The 22,697-nt window shown below is 36.3% G+C and overlaps 1 protein-coding gene and 1 pseudogene across 1 annotated transcript in view; one reads left to right on the top strand and one right to left on the bottom strand.

Annotated features, from left to right (window-relative positions):
- Positions 1–22,697, bottom strand: part of GALNT8 (polypeptide N-acetylgalactosaminyltransferase 8) — a 47,801-nt gene that overhangs the window by 18,454 nt on the left and 6,650 nt on the right. The window contains 3 exon segments of the mRNA XM_008683600.1: positions 4,704–4,863; positions 9,943–9,949; positions 22,168–22,462. Of these exon segments, the coding sequence (XP_008681822.1) occupies positions 4,704–4,863; positions 9,943–9,949; positions 22,168–22,462 (462 nt within the window).
- LOC103656213 lies at positions 535–1,383 on the top strand (annotated as a pseudogene).

Genomic DNA, 22,697 nt, shown 5'->3' with positions numbered 1-22,697 from the left:
TGAGATTCTTGCTGGCTCCTCTTTCAAAAGAAGAGTAGATTTGTGAGTACTGGAGTGACCAAGATCTGAGATCAATACCTACATGACTGCGGCACAAAAATTTACCCTATGTTAGAACTTCCCCAGCTGCACTCCAGGAAGACTGACTCAAAAATTGAAGTTTTTATTTTTTAATTTTTTAAAATTATTTTTTTAAAGATTTTATTTATTTATTTGACAGAGAGAGAGACAGCCAGCGAGAGAGGGAACACAAGCAGGGGGAGTGGGAGAGGAAGAAGCAGGCTCCTAGAGGATGAGCCTGATGTGGGGCTCGATCCCAGAATGCTGGGATCACGCCCTGAGCCGAAGGCAGACGCTTAACGACTGCGCCACCCAGGTGTCCCCAAAAATTGAAGTTTTAAAGAGAGCCAGTGGATCTGAAGACTGTTTGCTCTGACTGTGAGAAACCAACCTGGAAAGTCCCTACATTTACCCAGTCACTACATTCAGGAAGCAATCAGAAGGGGTTGCCATGATTTTTCTTCTCCTGCCACCATGGTGCCCCTGAAAAGGCTTGTGGCAAAGTTGGGGGGAGAAGTTTCTGAAGTTCACACTTGATGGCACCCCCCCTGTAGAAGACAGAATCATGGATTCTGCCTTTTTTTTTTTTTAGCAATTTCTTCAAGAAAAAATCAAAGTTAATGGAAAACCTGGGAATCCTGGTGGAGGATTAATCACTGAAAGGAGCAAGAGCAGGATTATCATAACTTCTTTTTTTTTTTTTTGTAAATTGTATGGCTGCATTAGCCTGATTTAATGTATTAGCTTTATCATTGGTGCTATTTTTTAAAATTTTTTTATTATATTATGCTAGTCACCATACAGTACATCCTGGTTTTTGATGTAAAGTTCGATGATTCATTAGTTGCATATAACACCCAGTGCACCATGCAATACGTGCCCTCCTTACTACCCATCACCAGCCTATCCTATTCCCCCACTCCCCTCCCCTCTGAAGCCCTCAGTTTGTTTCTCAGAGTCCATAGTCTCTCATGCTTCATTCCCCCTTCTGATTACCCCCCTTTCTTTATCCCTTTCTTCCCCTACCGATCTTCCTAGTTCTTATGTTCCATAGATGAGAGAAATCATATGATAATTGTCTTTCTCTGCTTGACTTATTTCACTTAGCATTATCTCCTCCAGTGCCATCCATGTTGCAGCAAATGTGAGAGGATTATCATAACTTCTGAGGTAACTTTTCCTAAAAGGCTTTTGAAAAATCTCACCAAAAAATATGAAGAATAATCTGTGTGATTGGTTGTACATAGTTGTTAACAGCATAATTAAGAATTACATTTCTTCCAGATTAACCAGGATAAAGGCGAGGTGGAAGATGAAGATTAAAAGTCATTTATCTTGAGTTTTCCATATGCGTTCTTAAATAAATTGTGTGAACCAAAATGGTGGGAAAAAAGAAAAAAGGAAAAAAAAAGAAAAAAGAGTTTGCCATAGACCCTGGATATCTAGTGTACAATTCAGCCTCTCTCACTATCTAATTCTGTGTCTCTTCCCGTTTGGGTATCTGTTTCCTCAATTTAGAAAGAAAGGCTGGATAATATGTCAGGATCCTTCCAATTCCAAAATTTTATGAGTTGCAGATTCTGAGTCATCCTCTCAGAAATAATGCCTACAATCCAGCACAAGAATTAAAGACCCTTCAATGGATCTTCTAAAGTAAACTTATGCTCCCTTCTCAGCCTTACTCTCCCACTGGTCCACTTTGCCCCCAAACTCTTTATTCTGGGATGTTCAGCTCAGGGTGCTTCTGGGTTCTGCAAAGTTGCTCATATCATTCTTTTCATCACTCTCTACCCCCCACACCCACAGACACATACCCAGTCTTCCTTTGTTTTCTTTGCTCATCTAAATCCTACCAAATTTGCAAGTCCCAATTCAGGTCCACCTCCTCCAGGAAGCCGCTCTAGTTCATCCCAGCCATTTCTCCAGGCTTTCTCGCACTCATTGACAGCTCAATCAATTTGACACACGATTCTTCATATGTTGAAATATCTTTCCATAGGTATGTCTTGCCTCATAAAGCAATATGGGAACTTCTTGAAATCAGTGACATTCTCTTCCTTGCATAGTGCCTGGTTTTGGGTACAAACTCAGTAAATAGTTGTTAGTTATAAAATTTGCCTAAAATTGGAGAGAAAATACAGAATTCCACCTATATTAATACCATTTCTGAAAAAGTTGGATTAGCTCTGTTGACACTTGAAACATTTGACCTGATACAAATGAAGCTTCATATCTCAGGGAAAAAAAGAAGGGGGCATAACCAAGTGATGGCATTTCAACTGTACTACAAATGATACTGAGATAAACAACAAGTAGTAACACTAGTTAACATTTATTGGGAGCAAGTCCTGTGTTGAGGACTTTACATGTCTTATTTCATCCTCAAAACTGTCCTATAGGTAAACATTATTATTTCCCCCTTATTACAGATGAGGAAGTGGAGACACGCAGTAGTGGAGTTACTTGCCCCATAAAGTGAAATTAATAGTAAGTTTCTCTTGTAGCATATGTGGTAGACTTCCATTTATTTTCCTCAATTTAACACAAAACAGATTTTTAGGTTCTGTTCAGTTTAGGACCAACCTAGTTGATATTTTCATGGTTAATGAGAGAGAATCTAATTCCTGTCCCAGAAACATCAGTCAAAGAATGATTAACAGTCCCCTCTTCTGTGCCCATTCACACATTATCTCTATGAAAAACATAATGGGTTCCTGACCAAAGATGAGAGATATGTGTTATATGATAGGGGAATGGTTTGGAATGATCCAGAGTTTTGCTTGACCTCTCTTTATGTGTCTACCCTATGTTTGTCATCTTGTATCTTTTGATTTCATTTGTTCCATAGGTAGAAATCTTGAATTAATTCTTATCTACTCTTCATGAAATGTGGAATTAAAGAACCATTGATTTTTTTTCCACAGGAAAATATATCTTCAGCTCAGCACTTACATTTGCCCCACAAAGAAATTGAATCTCAGACAGGTGAGACTACTTGCTTCAGATCATCTCACAGAGACAGGAGTGGAGTCAGGGTATGTTCAGATGCCTAGGACAGAGGTCTTTCTAATCAAGTTATTATTTCTTACTCAAAAACCAGGTGTGCATGTCCAGAAAGGAATGAAGTCAACCGTTTCCTTTTATTTGGTTTTCAGTGGAATTCTGCTTGGGAACTGTAACTTCTTATTTTTTGTGCACTTATATTGAAATGACAAGAAAGGAAGATATTTAAAACATAAAAAGGAGTATTTTTAATGTCTGATAATCCAAAAAGGAAGGCTTAGAGGTCATTTGCCTCTTTCTCTTGGGTCAAACTGCCCCTAATTTGACTCTGCAATAAGTACCCGTGTGGTACTTAAAGATCCCCCATAGAAGGAACAAATTCTGCTTCCCATGAGCAGCTACTCCACAGTCCTTACTGTAAGAAATTTCTTATTGCTAGCCCAAATCTCTGTGACTTTATTCTAGTTTCTTCAAAACTTAAAAAACTAAGAGCTAACACTGGCTGAGAGGTTACTATGTGCTAAATAATATTCATAATCTACATATTAAATCAGTGAACATAGTGGCTAGAGATAGGGCTCTGGACTTTGCAAATCTCAATTTTGTCACTTACTAGCATTGTGATGCTATGCCTTAGGTTTTTGCATCTGTAAAATGGCCAAAACCATGGTTCTTCCTCATAGGTTATTGTAATGACTCTGAGAAACAAACTGAGGGCTTCAGAGGGGGTGGGGGAATGGGATAGGCTGGTGATGGGTGGTGGGGAGGGCACGTATTGCATGGTGCACTGGGTGTTATACGCAACTAATGAATCATTGAACTTTACATCAAAAACCAGGGATGTACTGTATGGTGACTAACATAATATAATAAAAAACATTTAAAAAAACAAACAGTTGACTTACATAAGGTGTTTGGGAAAATGTTAGCTGCCATGATTATCTCACGTAACTCTCCTTACAATTTATGAGATAGTTATTATTACATTCATGTTTTGCAGATAAGGAAACTGGAGCATAGAGAAGTTGAGACAGACATGTACACAGATCTTATAAGGAAGGAACCGGGATTCTGAAATCCCAGAAAACGAGGACTCAGGTCCATCATCTCCTGCTTCTCCATGTCCCTCCTGGGTGAACTAGACAGGGATGGGGATAGGGCATGGTGTGAGCAAGAAACATTGCCACTGTGAAGAGTCTCAGCATCGAAAGCTCCATTTTCTCTGGGTTTAATTACCCAGGAAGATTGCTTTCCTCATAGGGAACAGTTCTGAATTCCTTCTTGGTATCTGAGGCTACTTTTGGACCCACTTTACTCCCTCAGGTCTCCATCACGGTGCATGGAAAGGTTTCGGAGTCACTCAGTCCAGGACCTGACTCAGCTCCACCATTAACTCACTATGCAATTTGGGCACATTATGTGGTCTATCTCTCTGTGTCTTAGTTTCCCCATCTGTGTAATCAAGATAATAATCTTCTGCCTTAACTTTGTGAATATTAATGTGTCCAGCACATAGGGCCACAATAAATGATCCCTTTCTCTTCACTATATATAGCCCAAAGTGTCCTAATATCTAAGAGAAAACCCTTTTCCAGTCCATCACAGTCAATAAGCTATTATTCCTTGATCAAGTTGCTCACCATTTGAGCTAAAATCATCCACCAAGATGATCTCCTTTAACAATTGAGAGGGGGTGCGGTTGATGATACTAGTGATGGCCCATTGTATAATGGACAGAGCTTCATTCATGAATATGAGAATGACACCAAGGGATGGGAGTTGTGAAGGATATGTCTTCTTCTTTTTTTTTTTTTAAAGATTTTTATTTATTTATTTGACAGAGATAGAGACAGCCAGCGAGAGAGGAAACACAAGCAGGGGGAGTGGGAGAGGAAGAAGCAGGCTCATAGCGGAGGAGCCTGATGTGGGGCTCGATCCCATAACGCCGGGATCACGCCCTGAGCCGAAGGCAGACGCTTAACCGCTGTGCCACCCAGGCGCCCCGAAGGATATGTCTTCTGAAGACACCTATAAGAAACCATTTTAAATAACCATATTACTTGGGCGCCTGGGTAGTGCAGTCGTTAAAGCGTCTGCCTTCGGCTCAGGGCGTAATCCCGGCGTTATGGGATCGAGCCCCACGTCGGGCTCCTCCGCTATGAGCCTGCTTCTTCCTTTCCCACTCCCCCTGCTGTGTTCCCTCGCTCGCTGGTTGTCTCTGTCAAATAAATAAAATAAATAAATAAATAAATAACCATATTACTTTTTATAAAAATTACTTAAACATTACTATCCAATCTAACCCTTCACTATATTTGATGTTTTAATACATCAATCTGCTCACCAACTCCCAAACTCATTAAGAAGGGAAATTCTCAGGTGATTGTCACAGTAGCAAGATTTTATATGTGTTTAACCAAAATTTTCCTATTAGGATAAAATCCATGTCTTCCATATTAATCTTCAGCAGATGGATCCCTTTGAACATCCAGTATTCCTCCAAAAGGAATCCCTATTCCTCCCCCATCTCTAAATTTACTTTCTTGCCAGAGGTCTTCCGTCATTGCCACCACCTTTTCCCCATGTTCTCAGACTGTCAGTCATTTCTGACACAATCCTCTACTTCATCACTATAGAGAGGTAGGGAACTGTTCAAAGAATTATGCTTGACACATTTTTTTTAATTTCATAGTTTACATTATTAAATATTTACCATATCCCAGGTACTAGCTTACTCTTTACTTTTAACATCTTTATCGATATATACTTCATATATGATAAAAATTCACCTATTTAGAAGTATGCGAGTGTTTTTTATAACATTCACAGAGTTGAGCAACCATTGCCATTGTCAAATTTCAGAACATTTTCATCACACTAAAAAGAAACCCCATACCCATTACCAGTCACTGTCCATTCTCCCCAACCGATTCCACCCCCACTCCCTTCAGCTAAAGGCAACCACTAATCTACTTTCTATCTCTATAGAAACCTCTATATGTGGTTTTTTATGACTAGCTTCTTTCACTTAGCATAATGTTTTCAAGGTTCATCCATATTGTAGCATGCATCAGACCTTCATTCCCTTTTACTGTCAAATAATATTTCATTGCATGGATACACCACATGTTTATCCATTCATCAGTTGTTGGACATTTAAAATGTTTTCCATTTTTTGGCTATTGTTAATGCCACTGTGAACATTCTTGAACAACTTTTGTGTTGGCATATGTTTTCATTTCACTTATATATACATCTAAGAGTGCAATTGCTAAGTCATAGGACAACTCTGTTTAACAATTTAATGAACTGCTGTAGTGTTTTCCAAAGTGGCTGTACCGTTTTACATTACGACCAGTAATGAATGAGGGTCCTAATTTCTCTACATCCCGGACAACACTTGTCATTATCTGTCATTTTGATGATAGTCATCTCAGTGGGTGTGAAGTATTACCTCCCTGTGACTTTGATTTTCATTTCCCTAATTAGCAATGATGCTTAGCATCTTCTCTTGTTCTCTTTTTTATTAACTTATTTTATTTAAATTCAATTGGTTAATATATAGTTAATATATCATTAGTTTCAGATGTGCTTGTTGGCCATGTGGGTATCTTTTTTGGAGCATGTCTAAGTCCTTTGTTTATTTTTAATTTGGTTATTTGTCTTTTTACTATTGAGGTATAAGAGTTACTAACGTATTCTAGATTCAAGTACTTTATCATATATATGGTCTGCAAATATTTTCTCCCACCCTGTGAGCTGTTTTTAACCTTCTTGATGATATTATTTGCAGTAAAGATTTTTCAGTTTTGATGAAGTCCAACTTTTCAATCATTTATCACTTAAGCTTTTGGTGTCATATCTAAAAACCATTGACAAACCCATGATCTCTGAGATTTACTCTTGTGTTTTCTCTTAAAAGCTTTAGTCTTATTTACATCTATGATCATAGATGTAAGGGCCTAGTTTCATCTGTTTGCATATAAATAGCCAGTTGTCCCAGTGCCATCTGTTGAAGAGAAAATTCTTGCCCCCATTCAGTTGCCTTAGCACCTATAAAGAGGAAAAACTCTCCTGTGTATCTCTTTCTCTCTACTCACAGCACTACTCATAATGAAAACTTTGATGACCGGATAGTGGGTTTTTTTTCCCCACATCAAATAATTCTGTGACACCAGCTGGGCGTCCTATAATTTAACTGAATTGTGATACTACCCACCTGAAGTTAACGTCAGATCACACAGGTTAAGAGTTCACACCCACAAGACTGCCCCTTCCCACACACACAACTCTGGAGGCCAATCAAAAGTTTAGGTTGTTATCAGTGCTTCTGACCCACGAGCTATACATTGGAAGTTTCCAAGACCCCCTCCTTGGGTTAGATTAATTTGCTAGAGCGGCTCACAGAACTCAGGAAACCAATTTACTTACCAGATTATCAGTTTATTACAAAGGATACTAAAAGATATGAATGAACTGCCATGTGATGAGATAAACAGGGCAAGGTTTGGAAGGGTCCAGAGCACAGGAACTTCTGTCCCAGTGGAGTTTGGGGTGCAGCACACCCCTGGCATGCTTCATGCTTCAATACGCATAATTGATAAGATCATTGCCTGTTAGTAGTCAAGTCTATCTCCAACCCCTCTCCCTTGTCGAAGATGTAGGAGGAGCTGAATATTTCAACCTTATAATTATAGGGTTCATTACTCTGGCAACCAGCTCATATCCTTCGAGGTTTTCCAGGGCTGAAAAGAGCTTGTTAAGGTTACCAAAAGACACTTTCATCTTCCTTCTCACTTAGGAAATTACAAGGATTTTAGATACTCTATGTCAGGAACAGGGGTGAGGACCAAATATATATTTCTTAGTATAAATCACAATGTCATGGCACCCCCATCAAGAATCAATTGACCATAAATGTAAGAGTTTATTTCTGGGTATCAATTCTATTCCACTGATTTATATGTCTATCCTTAGCCAGTTAAAACTTGTCTTGATTTTTGTAGCTTTTATAAGTTTTGAAATAGAGAAAATGTGAGTCCTGTAACTTTATTCTTCTTTTCTCTATTCTCTATTCTTTTTCTGTGTGTTTTGGCTATTTGGGACCATTTGTGTTTTCATTTTAATTTTAGGATCAACTTGTCAATTTCTACCCAAAATCCAATTGTAGATCAACTTGGTGACTATTGTTATTTTAACAAAATTAAATGTTGCAACCATGAATATGGGATGTTTTCCATTTATTTAAATCTTTAATTTCTTAACCAATGTGTTTTAGTTTTCCATTTACAAGCTTGCACTTCTTTGTTAAATTTAGTCCCAAGTATTTTTTGATGCTAAGTGGCATTCTTTTCTTAATTTTATTTTTGAATAGTTCAGTATGAATCTGTAGAAACATGATTAAATTTTGTGTATTGATCTTGCATCCTGCAACCTTGCTGTATTCATTTATTAGTTCTAATGGTTTTTTTTTAAGATTTTATTTATTTGACAGAGACAGCCAGTGAGAGAGGGAACACAAGCAGGGGGAGTGGGAGAGGAAGAAGCAGGATCCTAGCAGAGGAGCCTGGTGTGGGGCTCGATCCCAGAATGCTGGGATCACGCCCTGAGCCGAAGGCAGACGCTTAACGACTGTGCCACCCAGGCGCCCTTAATAGTTTTTAATGGATTTTTATGATTTCCTATATATAAGATCATTCATCTGTGAATAGAAATAGTTTTATTTCTTCCATTCCAAATGGTTGCCATTTATTTCTTTTTCTTGCCTGACTAAAATATTGAATACAAGTGTTGATGTCAGACATACTTGTTTAGTTTCATCATATAGGGAAAGCTTTCAGTCTTTCACCATTAAGAATGATATGGGCTTTTTGTAGATGCCCTTTGCTAGGCTGAGGAAGTTTCCATCTATTCCGTGCTTGTTGAGTGTTTTTAATCATGAAAGTATTGGATTTTGTCAAGTCCTTTTTTCTGTGTTTATTGAGGTTATAGTGTGGCTTTTGTCCTTTATTCTATTAAGATGATGTATTACATTGATTATTTTCAGAGTTTGAATCAAATTTATATTGTTGGCTTAAATCCCAACTTGGTTGTGGTGTATAATCTTGTTTCTATTCTGTTAGATTCAGTTTTCTAGTATTCTGTTGAGGATTTTGACATCTATAGTCATAAGGGTTGCTGCTCTGCAGTTTTCTTTTCTTGCAATGTATTTATCTGGCTTTGGTGTCCGGGTAATACTGCCTCATATAAGTAGTTGTGGAGTATTCCCTTCTCTTCAATTGTTAGAAAGAGTTTAAGAAGAGTTGAAGCTAAGTCTTGTTTAAAGTTTGGTAGAATTTACCAGTGAAGCCGTCTGGACCTGAGTAATACTTCAGTTACTAATTCAACCTCCTGTGAGAGATCTACTCAGATTTTCTATTTCCCCTTTAGCCAGTTTTTGTAGTGTGTGTGTTTTTAAGAATTTGTTCACTTCTTCTAGATTTTCTAGTTTGTTGGGAGAGAGTTGTTATAGTACTCCTTAATAGTCATTTATTTCTATAAGGTCAATAGCGATGAACTTCTTCCAATCATGATTTTAGTCTTTTCTGGTTTTTTCTTTGTCAATCTAGATAAGTTTTATTAATTTTGTTGATCTTTTAAAACACAACTCTGATGGCTTTCTCTATTGTTTTTCTATTTTTATTTCATGTATTTCCACTCTAGAAACTTTATTCTTTTTTATGAATTTCTCTAATCATCTAGCTATTTTGTTGGAGAGAAGAAATGCTACACTCAACATTCTGCCATTCTGAAGGAAGACTCAATCCATATATATTTTTAAAATGTAAAGTAATTGCCAACATTTTTTTTTAATCCAGACTTTTGTTCTCTCTGACAAACTAAACATCTGTCTCACTTCAACCACCTTCCCTGCTGATAGCACCTCCTCTGACCAGAGTTAGAGTTGCTACAGCTACTCGCAGCATATGTTTCCCTGTTGACCACACCCCTGCAGATCTCTACAGACATTTGAGTTGCAGCCCCTGAGAGTGTAAGAAAATTTTAGGTGAAGGCTGCAATACAGATGAATCCAGAGGGACACAAAGACCACACACTGTTTGAAGAACTGCACTGCTCAGCAATAGTTACAAAAAATAAGGCTGGACAGACCAGCAGGACCAAACAATGAAGACTAACGAAACTAGGTAGGTTCTGAAGAATTTTAAGCAAAGGACAAGTATGGTAAGTATGAAGACCTCAGCTAAGACATGCTCTGAAGAATGAAAGGAAGAATAGTCTCAATTTGATTTCCTAGTCACTTGACTGTGTTGAGCAGGTAGGGGGTTGGAGGGAGGATATCATATCACATGCATCTCAAGCTCTAGGTGCCTACAAACTACCTGCGGATCTTGTTAAAAGGCAGATTCTGGCTCAGTAATTTTGGGTAGAATCTGAAATTCCACATTTCTAATAGGCTCTCAGATGATGCCAATGCTCTTAGGAGTGTGGTACAACGAATGAGAGCAAGTAAGAGCAAAGTCTCCAACAGACCCATATTCAAGTCACAGCTCTAGCACTTTCTATTTGTACGATCTTGAAAAAATTACCTACCCTTTTTGTGCCTTCTTTACCTATGAAATGGTAGTAGCAATAATCATAATCATAATCAATCATAATCATAATAATACTTACATCACAAGTATAAGTATATAACTTATAACTGTATAAGAAGAAACTTACCCTGTTTTCCACCTATGTAGAAAAAAAACCGGTTTGTCTCCTTTATTATTTACATTATTACCACACGGAACACTTCAATTTTAATACCTCTGGTCACCAAATGTGTGTGAGTTTTGCCCACACCAAGCAATTCTCTCTGACTCCAGCTAGGTATTCTAAATTTAACTCAATTCTGACAGTATCTACCTGGAGCAGTGTCAGACTCCATAAGTTAAGGGCTCAGTCTCACAAGACTGCTCTTACCCCACTTTACATGCCAATTGCAATAGTAGATCCCTTGATTACCCACAACTTCTGTCTGACTTGTCTACAAATTGGAGGTTCCCTTTACCCTCTCCTCAGATTTAATTAATTTGTTAGAGTGGCTCACAGAACTCAGCGAAACACTAGCTTATCTTTACCAGTTTATTTAGGGATGTGATAATGGATACAGATGAAGAGCCAGATGAAGGGATACATGGGGCAAGGTCTGGGAGGGTCTTGACTGCAGGAGCTTCTGTCTCCATAGAATTGGGGTGTGTCACCCTCCCTGTATCGATGTGTTCACCAACCTGGATGCTCTCCAAAGTCCATACTACTGAGATTTTATGGAGGCTTCTCCACATAGGCATGACCGAAGATTAATTCTATTATCAGTCCCTCTTCCTTCTCTGAGGGATGGGGGTTGGGCTGAAAATTCTAAGCTTCTTATCATGGTATATATTTCTTGAAACCAGACCCCAACCAGGGATCCACTCAGAGTCACCTCATTAGAACAAAAGATACTCATGGTGTTCTCATCAGTTAGGAAATCACAACGATTTTAGCTCTGTGTCAGGAACAGGGGACAGAGACAAATATATTTTTTCTATTATTTCACAACAGTATTATTATGAGGGTCAAATGCAATAATGTGTAAAAATTCTCAGAATGAAAGAAGTGCTCATTTAATGTTAGCTGCTACTATTACTACTTTGGTGATTATTGCTATTCTTGTTCTTACATTTATTACTTGAACAGTGGTACCATTCACTGAGCTAGGAACAATGAGAGGAGAAAAAGAAATTGATACATTTTGGTTTGGCCATGTTGAGTAGGATGCACCTGTGAGTCATACCATGGATTTCCCCAGCAGGTCATGGCATATATGGTCCCAGGGCCACAACTGAACAACCTCGATTGGAGACAAGTGAATTTAGGAACCATCACCCTGTAAGTGGTGCCTGGATTCATAAGAGATGGAAAAAAATCACTCAAGTTTTACATTCAGAAAAGAGCCTTAAGCTAAAAGCCTGAAGATCATCAATATTTAAAGCAGAGGCAAAAGAGTGTGAGAGATGAAACTTGAATTCTTACAACTGTTCAGGGGCAGTTGTAATGTCTAGTACAGACGGGTTATATAATAAATATGCACTTAATCAAGAGTAAGAGTTGGTAATTAAGTTAAATTGAAACCTGATTAAAATTTTGTTCAGCTTCTCTTCCCTCTAATCCACATAATCCAATCAACCACCTTCAGATTTTCTTTTTTCTATTCAGTCTACCATGCTTCCTTTTGAATACTGTCTTGGCTATATTCTAAATGTTTTCCCAACATTTCTCTTGCCCACACCCTATATTCTCTTCTCCACTTTATATCAAGGGAAGCAAGATATGTGGCTCCTACAGTTCCAAAAAGAATGATTTCTCCTTCCTCCTTGCTCCCCAGCACCTGACCTAGAATGGTTAGACCAGCTCTGTCCAACAGAATTTCCTGCAGTGATGGAAATGTTCCAAATCCGTGCTGTACATTATGATAGCCACTAGTCATGTGTGGCTATTGAGCACTTATAATGTCACTATGTAACCAAAAGAACTAAATTTTTTATTTAATTCAATTTTAATTAATTTAATTTTATTATTTTTTAAAATATTTTTTATTATATTATGTTAGTCACCATACAGTACATCCCTGGTTTTTGATGTAAAGTTCGATGATTCATTAGTTGCGTATAACACCCAGTGCACCATGCAATATGTGCCCTCCCTACCACCCAAAAACTGAGGGCTTCAGAGGGGAGGGGGGTGGGGGAATGGGATAATTAATTTAATTTTAAATAGCCACATGTGACTAGTGGCTACCATATTGGGTGGTACAGCAGAAAATCCTAAAAAAATATTCATTAGTTGGATGACAGTTACAGGAACTGATCTTTGGCAAATCCTTCCAATATAGAACCACACTCCATATGATCAAGGAATGACAGGAGGGTGCAATGGGAGGGTGCAATGGGAGAAAGAGAAAAGATAGCTTCTAGGTGTTAGAGCTAGAAAGATAAACTTTATGTGTATCACTTTACCTGAAACTACCATTGTGTATAACAAATAAACTGATATGCACACATGGAAACAGACTTTAAACAATTGCAAAATATATTCTTACATTGGGATTCCCTAAGGCAAGTTATGCCAGCAGCAAGGCCAGCTTCCTGGGTGTGCAACCTATGCAGTCACACAGGCCCCCACACTTAGTGAGTTAACTTGGTTTAATACTTTCTTAACACCATCTTGAAATTCTTAATAGTTTTTGGACAAAAGGCACCACCTTTTCATTTGCACTGGGCCCTGCAAATTTTGTAGGTGGTCCTGGTCACAGCACTTTGGTAAACTCCCTATTAAAGATTAACAATTGAAGCTATGCTTTTTCATGTGTTATAATCATTTGTTGGTATTTAACATCTACCCAAACTCAATAAAGTAACTGACTGATTCTCCAATTCCACACAGTGCTCTCTTGAGTAACCTCTCTCTGGTCTCTGAAAGGTAAAGAGAGGACGTGACAACAGGAGAGCTGCCAAGGCTAACATCTTTCTGGTCTCAGATAGCTATTCAGAAAGGTGTGGAAACAGTTATTACAATCACTTTGACATCTCACTTAGCAGGAAGCTGGACCAAATGGCATAGAAGGTCTATTCTTATATTATTGTATAATTCTATGTAATAATACCTCTAATTTGCTGAATTATTTCTCTCAAAGAAAGTCAATGGAGTGGTCTTCCTATAGTTTTAAACCATATGGTTTCCAGAATGCTTCAGCTCTGATATCCATGTATGTCTGAGCCAGAAGGAATTTTTATGAACAGCAGGGAGGAAGAGTACTCATTTGGTTTTAAGTGTCAGATGTGACTCAGACATTTTTCAAATATATGTAGATACTTGATTCATAAATATTTTGTGTCCACAGTAATATTTTCTGACAAGCAGTTTCATGAGTTAATCCTTATGGAATTAAATCTGGATGTTCCAAAATTAATAAATACAAGGCAGCTTCACTTACCAACTGGTCCTAGCGTATTATCTTCATACCTAAAGAACTAAATTATGTAATCAACCTAGGAGATGTATGTAGTAGGTCCTACTCATGTCCTGGTTCATAAGTAGCAAATACTGACACACACGGCACTATTCTCGCCTATCACGATAGTAGGCAACACTAACAGATCATCTATGCTTTTGATCATATGGATTCAAAAGTTTTCCCACCACAATACTCCAGGCAGTCACTACAATCAACTGGCCTTGGCGTGAAAGATGAAATTTTGTTGCCATCCTTGTATAGGAGAAAGGTTTCTCTAAATGCCTTAGGGGTGATCTACATGTTGAGATGAGTGAGTCTCACTGAAAAGATAGCTTCTCACCTCCATCTATGGCTATGCTGGTTACTTTCTGATTTAGAGATTAGGGGATGCTAAGGAATCATCTTAGAGTGATGTGATGAAGAGTATCAATTCATCAGTTAAATGATATATTAGGCCACTGCCATGCACTACAAGGATTATGGTCAGATCCTCAATGATGATTCTTTTGTTCTGGCAGTTAGAAGTATAAATGGAATAAAATTTGTGGAAAAAAATTCCTAATCACAATTGCATATTCATTTGATATTGGATGAATTCAGTTATAAGATCTTAGCACTTAGAGGCTGCAACTTTTGATATATTTCATAACCTCCAAAAGAAATATTCATACTCAAATACTTCCAGGCACATCCAAGAAGCTCAATGAACTTCAAGTAAGATAAATACAGAGACACACCCGATACATTGTAGTCAAGATGCTGAAAGCCAAAGATAAAAAGAAAATCTTGAAAGAAGCAAAAGAAAAATAACTTCCACATTCAAGGAAACCCCAGTGATATTAACAATTGGCATCTCATCAGAAACATTAGAACCAGAAGACAATAGGATGACATATGCAAAGTGCAGAAAGAAAAAAATTAACCAAACATTTTTTATCTTTCATCTTTCAAATACGAGAGTGAAATAAAGACATTGGCAAATAAATAAGCACTGAAAGAATTTGTTGGCAGCAAACCCACCTTACAAGTAATACTAAGATCCTTAGCCTGAAAACAAGTAATCCCAGACAGTAGTAACTCAACACACACACACACACACACGAACAAAGAGCATCAGTAAAGGAAATTGCATAATTATAAAAGATAGTATAAGGAAATTGCATAATTATAAAAGATAGTATAAATGTCTATTTCTTCTCTTAATTGATTTTAAAACCAATTATGTTTTTAAAAAGTGTATCTAATTCTTTGGCCTATAAGATATAGTTATCTAATATACTTGACAGTAACAACACAAAAGATGTGGATGGGAGCAAAGCTGTGCTGATGTAAGAAAATGACACCAGATGGTAAATGGAATCCACAGGAACAAGTGTAGAGAATCAGACACGACGACTAAGAAGATAAATATAACAAACTTCATAAATTTATACTCCCTCTCCTTTTTTCTCATTTTAATAGACATAAAATTATATAAAGTGATCAAATAGTATATTTTTTATTTTTTACCATACATATATGTAATATATTTAACAATAATAGCAAAAAATGAAGGAAGATGAAATGAAGTTATTATATGACTAAACTTCCTATATCTCATTGGAATAAGTCTGAGTAGATTGATAAGTTAAGATGTACACAATAAACCCTAGAGCAGCCATTAAGAAAATAACTATAAAATATACTGAAAAAATAATTAAAAGGATGATATTATTTCATTGGAAAATATTAACTTAACATAAAAAAGAAGTAGTAAAGGATGAAAGAAAAAAGACGTGAAACATTAGAAAACAAAGATAAATTGGCAGACATAAATCCAATTATATAATTAAAAATATTAAATTTAAATGAATTAAACAATCCAATCAAAAGTAGGGATTGTCAGATTATATTTTTAAAAATCCAACTACATCTTCAGGAAACACATTTTAGATCAAAAGATAAAAATAGATTGAAAGTAAAAGATATGCAAATAGCAACCATATGAAAGCTAGAGTGGTTATACTAATTTCAGATAAAATAGATCTTAAAATAAAAATCTTAGTATTGATAAGGGGGAGATTTTATAACAACAAAGGGATCAATCCATCCAGAAGATAAGGCAATTGTAAAAATATACATCTAGCAACAGAGTCTCAAAATACTCAGAATAAAATCTGACAGAATTGAAGAAAGTAATAGACAATTGAACAATGATCATTAGAGACTTCAATATTCTACTTTCAATAATAGATACAGCTAGGCAGGAGATAAACAAGGAAAGATTAGGCAGAAGATTAAGTAACATTACAAACCTAGACCTAACAGACATCTAGAGGACACTCTATCCAATAACAGCATAATACTTTCAACTGCACGTACAACATTCTCCAGAAGAGACCATTTGCTAGCGTACAAAATAAGCCTCAATAAATTTTTTAAAGATTAAGTTAATACAAAATATGATTCTCTCATTACAATGGAGTGACATTAGAGATGAAAACAGAAAAAAAAGGGAAATTCACAAATATATGGAAATTAAACAAAACATTCCTAAGTAACCATTGGGTCAAAAAAAATTACAAGGGAAATTAGAAAATACATTGAGGTGACTGAAAAAGCAAAGCTCAATATACCAAAACTTAAAGAATACAGCTAAAGAAGAGGTAGGAAAGACATTTATAGCTATTAATAAGTATATTCTTTAAAAAAGAAAGATCTCAAATCCAGTAATCTAGCCTTCCACCTTAAGAAAATAGAAAGTGCAAACTAAATCCAAAGCAAGGAGAAGGAAGGAAATAATAAAGATGAGAGTAGAAATACATAAAATGGAGCATAAGTATAAAAATAGAGACAGTCAATGAAAAGTTGGTTCTTTGAAAACATCAATAAAATTTACAAATGTTCAGCTAGACTAACAAAGAAAATAACAAAGAATATTCAAATTACTAAAATGAGGAATAAAAGTGGGACATCACTATTGACCTTCCAGAAATAAAATTTTAAAAAAGATTATAAGGGAACACTATAAATAATCTTCACACGAATTAGAAAATTAAGATGAGATGGATGAATTTCTAAAGAGACACAAATTATCAAAAGCAACTCAAGAATAAAGAAATCTATTGTGGATAGTGCTTCTATAAACATTGGGGTTCATGATGCAATTGCTGGGTTGTAGGTAGTTTCTATTTTTAACTTTTTCAGGAACCTCCATACTGTTTTCCAGAATGGCTGCACTGGTTTGCATTCCCACCAACAGTATAAGAACTTCCCCTTTCTCTGCATCCTCACCAACGTTTGTTGTTTCCTGAGTGGTTAATTTTAGCCATCTTGACAGGTGTGAGGTGGTATTTTTCTGTGGTTTTGATTTGTATTTCCCTGATGATGAATCATGTTAAGCATTTTTTCATGTGTATGTTAGCCAAAACATGGGAAGAGCCCAAATGTCCATTGATGGATGAATGGATAACGAAGATGTGATATATATATATAGATATATATCGTGTGTGTGTGTGTGTGTGTGTGTGTGTGTGTGTGTGTGTGTGTGTTATACACACACATATATACAATGGAATTTTACTCAGCCATCAAAAAGAATCAAAGCTTGCTATTTGCAACAACATGGATGGAACTAGAGTGCATTATGGTAAGTGAAATAAGTCAGTCAGAGAAAAACAAATACCGTATGATTTCACTCATATGTGGAATTTAAGAAACAAATCAGATGAACATAGGGAGAGGGAAGGAAAAATAAAATAAGATGAAAACAGAGATGGAATCAAATCGTAAGAGACTCTTAGCTAAAGGGAACAAACTGAGGGTTGCTGGAGGGGAGGTGGATAGGCAGATGGCATAATCGGGTGATGGGCATTAAGAAGGCACTTGATGTAATGAACATTGGGTGTTATATCAACTGATGAATCATTAAATTCTATCCCTGTAACTAATACTACGCTATATGTGAACTAACTTGAATTTAAATAAAATCTTGAAAAAAAATAAATAGAAATCAGCATAGACCTACATCAAATAAAGAGATTGAATTATTAATCACTAATTACCCACTAAAATAGATCCAGGCCCAGATGGCTTCTCTGGTGAATTCTACAAGGTATTTAAAAAGAATTAATACCAAACTGAAGGTTACAGAATGGAGGGGATTGGGGGGATGGGGTGACCGGTTGATGAGTATTAAGGAAATGCATGTGTTTGGATGAGTACTGGGTGTTATACATAACTAATGAATCATTGAGTACTACAACAAAAACTTACGATATACTATATGTTGGCTAACTGAACATAATAAAAAATAAAAAACAAAAAATAAATAAAATATAAAATAAAATAAAAATAGGTGGTAATTGAAAAAAAAAATAATACCAATCATTCACAAATGTTTCCAAAATATAGAAGAGGAAACATTTCTCAAGTCATTCTATGAGGCTAGTATTACTTAGTTACAAAACCAAACAAAAAAGGGCTGCCTGGGTGACTCAGTCAGTTAAGTGTCTACCTTCGGCTCAGGTCATGATCCCAGGGTCCTGGATGGGGCCCCACGTCTGGCTCTCTGCTCAGCGGGAGCATTCTTCTCCCTCTCCCTCTGTCTGTTCTCCCCCTGCTTGTGCTGTCTCTCTCTTTGCCAAATAAATTAAAAAATACCTTTAAATAAATAAACAAACAAAAATATCACAAGGGAAGAAAACTACAAACCAATACTTCTTATGAATAGAGACACAAAAATCCTCAAAATATTAGCAAACTAAATTCAGCAACATATAGAAACAATTACATACCATGGTCAAGTAGAATTTATGCCATGAATTTAAGATTTGTTTGACATCCTGTCCTCAATTTATGTAATACACTGTATCAATAGATAATGAATAAAACCACATGATCAATTTGATAGACACAGAAAAAGCATCTGACAACATTTAACACCCCTTTATAATAAGGGGAAAAAAAGAAAGAAAAAAAACACTAAACAAACTAGAAATAGAATGATATTTCTGATAAAGGGCATGTACAAAAAGCCACAGCTAACATATTTAGTGGTGAAATATTAAATGCTTCCCCCCTATAATGAGGAACAAAACAAGGTGCCCTCTCTCACCACGTCTATGCAACATTTTACTGAAGATTCTAGCCAGGCAATTAAGCCAGAAAATTAAATAAAAGTCATCATATTGGAAAGCAAGAAGTACAGCTTTCTCTATGTACAGATGACATAGTCTAATACATAGAAAAATTTTAAAATATCCACTAAAAACCTATTAGTATTAATAAATGAATATGGCAAGTTTGCAGGATACAAGTTCAATATACAAAAAACAATTGTGTTTCTATAGATTTACAATGAACAATTTGAAAATAAAATTAAGAAAACAACTTCACTTCCAATAGCATCAAAAAGATAAACATATTTAACAAAAGAAGTGCAAAACTTATACTCTCAAACCCAAAACATTGTTGAAAGGAATTAAAGAAAACCTAAATAAATGCAAAGATTTTCTATGTTCATGAATTGAAAGACTTAATTGTTAATATGACAATGCTCCCTAAATTGATCTACAGATTCAATCCAGTCTCTATCAAAATTCTACTGGTTTGTTTACAGAAATTGACTGGCTAATCCTAAAATTCATATAGAAATTCAAGGTCCTGGAAGAGCTAAAACAATCTTAAACAAGAAGAAATTTGGAAGACTCATACTTCTTGATTTTAAAACTTACTACAAAAGCTGCAGTTGTCAAGTCAGTGAGTGACTGGCATAAGGAATCGATCTATCAATGAGATAGGATTGATATCTGGAAATAAATTCTTACATTTATGACCAATTCATTTTGACAAGGGTGGCAAGACAATCCAATGTGGAAAAAGTAGTCTCTTCAACAAAGTGTGCTAGGGCAGTTGGATAGTCATATGCAAGAAAATGAAGTTGAACCTCTATGTCACACCATGTCCAAAAATTAATTTTAAATGGACGAAAACTAAATGTAAGATTAACACTACAAAACTTTTAGGGGAAAAAAGGCATAAATCTTCATGACTTTGCATTAAGCATTAGTTTCTTAAATACGACATCCAAACACAAGCAACCATAGGAAAAAAATGAGATGAATTGGACAAAATCAAATTAATAACCTTTGTGTAATAAAGAAAACCATGAAGAAAGTAAAAAGACAATTCACAAGGGATAAGCCATATGTCTGATTGGAACTTGTATCTAGGATATGTAAAGAGCACTTGCAGCTCACTAATAAAAAAATAAACTGATTTTTAAAAGGAGAAAGTCTCTAAATAGACATTTCTCCAAAGAAGGTATACAAATAGCCAATATGCACATGAAAAGATGCTCAGAATCATTAGACATCAGGAAAATTTAAATGAAGACCCCAATGGTATACCCCTTCACATCACTAGAATGTCTATTATCAAAAGACAAATAGCAAATATTGCTGAGGATGTGGAAAAACCAGTGCTCTCATATACTGCTAGAGAGAATATACAATGATGCAGTCACTTTGGAAAACAGTCTAACAGTTCCTTGAAATGTTAAATATAGAGTTATCATATAACTCAGAAATTATTCTTCTAGGGTATAACCAAGAAAACTGAAGACATATGTCCATACAAAAACTTACACATGAATATTCAGAGCAGTATTATTCCTAATAGCCAAAAAGTGGTAACAATCCAAATGTCCACTAACTGGCAAACATTAAACAAAATGTGGTGTACCCATACTAAGGAGTATTACTTGACAATAAAAGGAGTGAAGTATTGATACATGTTATAACATGAATGTAACTTGAAAACATTATTCTAGGTACATATATACAATGGAATATTACTCATCCATCAGAAAGGATGAGTACCCACCATTTGCATTGACATGGATGGAACTGGAAGGGATTATGCTAAGTTAAACAAGTCAAGCAGAGAAAGATAATTATCATATGGTTTCACTCATACATGGAACATAAGGAATAGCATGGAGGACCATAGGGGAAGGGAGGGAAAACTGAAGGGGAAGAAATCAGTGAGGGAGACAAACCATAACAGACTCTGGACTCCAGAAAACAAGCTGAGGGTTTCAGAGGAGAGGGGTTTGGGGTGATGGTGCAGCCAGGTGATGGGTAGTAAGGAGGGCACATGTGATGAGCACTGGGTGTTATATGCAACTAATGAATTGTTGAACACTACATCAAAAACTAATGATGTACTATATGTTGGCTAACTGAACATAATAAAATAATAATAATAATTTTAAAAAGAAAACATTATTCTAAGTGAAAAAAGCCAGTCATGAAAGACCCATATATTATATTATTCCATTTATGTGAAATGTCAAGAATAGGTAAATCCATAGGGACAGAAAGTAGATTAATGGTTGCCTAGGGATGAGGAATTATAGATAAATAAGGAGGGGTTGTTAATGGATATGGAATTTTTTTTGAAGTGATGAAAATGTTTTAAAATTTATTATGGTGATGGTACACCACTCTGAATATACTGAAAACCATTAAATTGTACACTTTAAAGTGATAAATTGTATATGCATTATATCTCAACAAAGTTGTTATTCTTAAAACTTATGAAGGATGGTGGGAGAAACAAAGACAGAAAAAGTAATGGGAAGAAGAAACTGATGGAGAAAGAGAGGGAAAGCTCTTTAAATTAGAATTAATAACAGAGAGGAATTCACACAGAGAATTTGAGGAAAACACCAGGGGAGCAAGTAGAGCCATTAACTTCAGTGTGACTTGCACAAGTCTTTCCTCAGTTTCCTCATCTGTACAATTATGAATTAGATTCATCATCATAATTCACAAGGATCTATTTCTGCGACATCTCTGCCCATCTCTAAGGGGCTGTAAACACTTGGACCAATCAGTTGTCCTTTCTGAGCTGCCATTATAAAATGGATTAAAAACAAGAACTCTGCTCAGTCAGCCTACCAGAACTCCTTTCCCATCAATTTTCCATTCCTCAACCCTCTTTCAACCCATGACTTTCATTGCTCCCAAAGCTCATCCCCCAATTAAATCAAGGTCCCTTAGCAACCCAAACTTGGTCCATCCTACCTGGAATCTCACGAGCCTGGGATGGTGCGATTGAAAGGCAACTGGTTACTGAGGTAAACGTTGTAACCAAACTTCTCAAAAAGGTCCTCAGCCTTTTTGTGCTGGGCCTCAGAAAGATCCTTACCCCACTGCCTGAAAAGCTGTGAGTCTGGGAAGAGTATCTCTTTGGGTTTGTGCTTCTTGGTCTCACTTGCTTTGAGTTTCAATGCCTTTTGAACAGGATATTCGTATTTTGCTCTCACCACTGTGTTGTTGACATTTTCTTCTTGCTTCATAGCCAATTTCATACTTTCTTCTGCAAATGAAGGGCAAGGGAAAAAATACTTCAGGTAATCCTGGGTATTGTTTTCCATCCAAATTTTCTTGAAATGTTTTCCTCTCCAAATTCTGAAATGTGCAGTCCCTTATCCCAGGAGATGCAGTATGTCAAGGGAATTTGTCAGAGCTATGCAAGGCTGTCCTGGCCAGGTGTGCACGAGAACACACCTCTCCTAAACCTTTATGAGAGCTTATCTATCCTGAGTCCCACA

Source organism: Ursus maritimus, unplaced genomic scaffold (assembly GCF_017311325.1).
Source record: "Ursus maritimus isolate PB19 unplaced genomic scaffold, ASM1731132v1 scaffold_26, whole genome shotgun sequence".
In the NCBI taxonomy this organism is placed as follows: domain Eukaryota; kingdom Metazoa; phylum Chordata; class Mammalia; order Carnivora; family Ursidae; genus Ursus; species Ursus maritimus.
Note: the sequence above shows the minus strand (reverse complement) of the source record. Positions and strands in the feature narration are given on the sequence as shown.